This window comes from Lepeophtheirus salmonis, chromosome 10 (genome assembly GCF_016086655.4).
Source record: "Lepeophtheirus salmonis chromosome 10, UVic_Lsal_1.4, whole genome shotgun sequence".
In the NCBI taxonomy this organism is placed as follows: Eukaryota; Metazoa; Arthropoda; class Copepoda; order Siphonostomatoida; family Caligidae; genus Lepeophtheirus; species Lepeophtheirus salmonis.
Window position 1 is genome coordinate 20,143,482 of NC_052140.2, and position 3,188 is coordinate 20,146,669.

Consider the following 3,188-nt stretch of genomic DNA (forward strand, 5'->3'; position numbering starts at 1 on the left):
TACCAAAATAGATATACTCATTCTCTTAATTTAATGGTGTTAAAGTTAATGAGAATTTAATGAAGGACCATCCCATTTATTGATTACTCACAAGTACATACTTATATGGTTATTCAAGATATCCTTTTCTACTGATTAAGTAGGTGCCAAGAAAAGAATATGTCCATTGTCCACATACCTACTAGGGCATTCCGAATTTCAGAGATAATGTATACATACTTATATATAGGTGAGAATAACCGGCAAGCTAATGTTCCATACTTATTTGGGATTGTCAGTCTGGAGTATTAAAAGTATATATAAGCATTTATTGAACATAAATATCCATCAGTTATTTGAAGCAGTGTGATAAGAAGTACATTGTCACAGGCTCAACTAAACACAATATGGCATTTCAATTTAAGGTAATTCAATTGAAGAAAATGAAGTTAAAAGAAAATCTAATATTATAATATCTCTTTTCAGTATATTTGTTTAATCGCTTTGATTGGATCCACCGCTGCTGCCGGTGGACCAAGAGCAAGGACTCTTTCAGTGAACCGTGATGGAAGATCCCTTCTCAACACATTCCCCTTCAATGATGGAGCTCGTGGAACTGCCCGTGCTGCTCATGCTGACCACCATGAACATGATCACGCTCATGCTGAACACCCAGCTGCCTCTGACAACAGATTGGCCCGTCAAGGAGGTGGTGATGATGTCCCACTTGACATTGGATCCATTGCCGCTGCTGGGGAGCGTTGTATCGATAAGGTCGTCATGGTAGAAGAAACCGAATACGATGATCACATTGAATGTCACCACAGCTACTCTGAGAGATGTCACACCACCTACACCACCGACTTTGAACCTCAACAAGAGGAAGAGTGCGAAGAAAACTTCAAAAAGAGTTGCTTCATCGAATACAAGAAGGTTGCTGTTGATGAGACCGTCAAGTTTTGTCACACTCCCTTGGTCTGCGAAGGTGAAGGACCTGAAGAATGTAAGACTGTCTACGAATCAGAGTGTGAAACCAAGTACCACGAACACGATGTTGAGGATGATGTTGTCAACTGTGAGACCATCCAAGAAGAGAAGTGCGAGGATGTCACCCAAGGTTACACCACCGAGCAAAAATGTACCAAATGGCCCAAACAAGTCTGCACCTCTGAAAAGAAGAACGTCAAGAAATACAGTCCCCAAACTGAATGTAAGAAGGTCCCCAGACAATTGTGCGGTCCCTCCGGCTGTGTTCCCCAACCCGGACCAGAAGAGTGCTTTGACAAGAAGGAAACCATCGTCCAAGAAGTCCCAGAGGAAAATTGTAACTTGGAACCCCAAAAGTCCTGCAAACAAGTCACCAAATTGGTTCCCAGCCTCAAACCTGTTGAGGAGTGCGTTGATATACCCAAAGAAGTCTGCTCTCGTTCCAGAAAGAACCCCAGAAAGGTTCAAAAGCCCGTTGTCAAGAAATGGTGCTACGTTCCTTCTGCTGCTTCTGGTTTGGCTGCTTAATTTTTCTTCCGAAATTTCTTCATGTTGATCATAAAACATTTTGATACGCCCTAGTCAAATTCAACCTGCTACTTCGATATCAAAGTTATTCATTGTCTTTCCAAGATTTCCATATGATGTAATTGTCTTTTAGTGATTTTTGGATAAATAAATGTAACAAATTTACTTCTTCACTTGAAGTGTATAAAATTATTCCAGAGTTATTTTGAAATATTGTAGGCTCGACGCCTTTAAAGAATGACACGTTCCATCTAATTACCGTTGAAAAGATTTCTTTTATTCTCCAAAAAGTTCTTTTTTCATCGTATGCTGTTAGTCTTTTGTGTATTTAAGCAACTTTAAATTGATATTGATTATTTCATATATTATAAGTTATTTCCTCAAAATATGAAAATATTCACATATTTTATGTGTAAATTGTTTAAAATTCTTATATATTATTGGTATTGAACTATTTATTGCTTTTCGAAGTTATGAAAATTAAGCTATAAAATATTTCAGTCAAGATAAAAGAAATGACGATGTGAGTTTATGACTTGAGTCTTATGATTGTATAAAAAATCTCGTAATAGAATAATTTATTATGGAAAATTTATCGAAAACTCAGAAGAAATAAATTGAACAGACACGTGTTCAAAACATATGCAGTTTCTACGGTAATTATAAATTTGGTACAATAAGTTTTGTAAATGTATTGCATGTTGTCTCATTTCGAGGATCGTACCGAATCTTTCTATACGTGTATGACAGTTTTACTGTTTCCTGGTCTTCAAATCAGGAATAAGAGGAAAACAAAAATTCACAGATAATTTGAGATGACAAATACAAACAATATAAATGATCAAAATTGAAAAATTGAATCCAAAGTGATGGAAAACAATAACTAAGTGGTCCATTAAAATCTGAACACTTTAAACTTTAACAAGATAAAATTTATTAATTAAGAATAGAATTTGATTAAAATTAATACCATAAATAGATGAGTGTCTCATATCTCTTTATCACTAAAATAGCTGCCTTTAGTGGCAATGAGGGCTTCCAAGCAGCAACAGAAGGCCTTGAAAAATGGGTATTTAAAGCAAAACTATTAAATACAATTATATTTCAATTTCATACCAAATATTAAAAAAAAGGACAAATCTAATTTTTCAATGCCAAACTGCTTAGAAAAGCTAATCTTGCAGCCCTGTTTGAGTTTCAGTATATGTGAGATACCGTCAAATATGTATTTTTTAATGTTTGTACGTAATATGAACGTTCTACGTGTTTCTGTGAAGTGAGAATGAGCAGTGAGATACAACTAAACATTGGGCAGGCCATAATGCAGGCTGTGATCCACATGTTGACATACCTACAATAGATTATCCGATTGCTTGCAATGAAATTGTATCTTAATCAAATCCATAATGATCAAATTGCTTGCAATGAATTGTTTGATAATCAAACTATCCGCAATCATTTTACCTGACAATGTAAATGAACTTAAAATGACCACTCACATGTAAACTCTGTAGATTGCACGGCCATTTTGTAAAATGCCCGATTTTCGACATTACCCGATATATATATATTAAATGTGAATTCCTATGTGTGTATGAGAAAGCATTTGTCTTGTAATCACGCCCAAACCAAATAATAGTTTTTGCTGAATTTTTTTATGTAGCTTCTTAAGGCTCCAGAAACGGTACTAGTAA

At 35.4% G+C, this 3,188-nt stretch overlaps 1 protein-coding gene across 1 annotated transcript; it reads left to right on the plus strand.

Moving 5' to 3' along the window:
• Window positions 1-266: 266 nt before the first annotated feature.
• Window positions 267-1,667, plus strand: LOC121125086 (uncharacterized). Its single transcript, XM_040720187.2, has 2 exons — window positions 267-404; window positions 466-1,667. Exons 1-2 carry the CDS (start codon window positions 387-389, stop codon window positions 1,492-1,494), a joined length of 1,047 nt encoding a protein of 348 aa, XP_040576121.1. The 5' UTR covers window positions 267-386; the 3' UTR covers window positions 1,495-1,667.
• The last annotated feature ends 1,521 nt before the right edge of the window (window positions 1,668-3,188 follow it).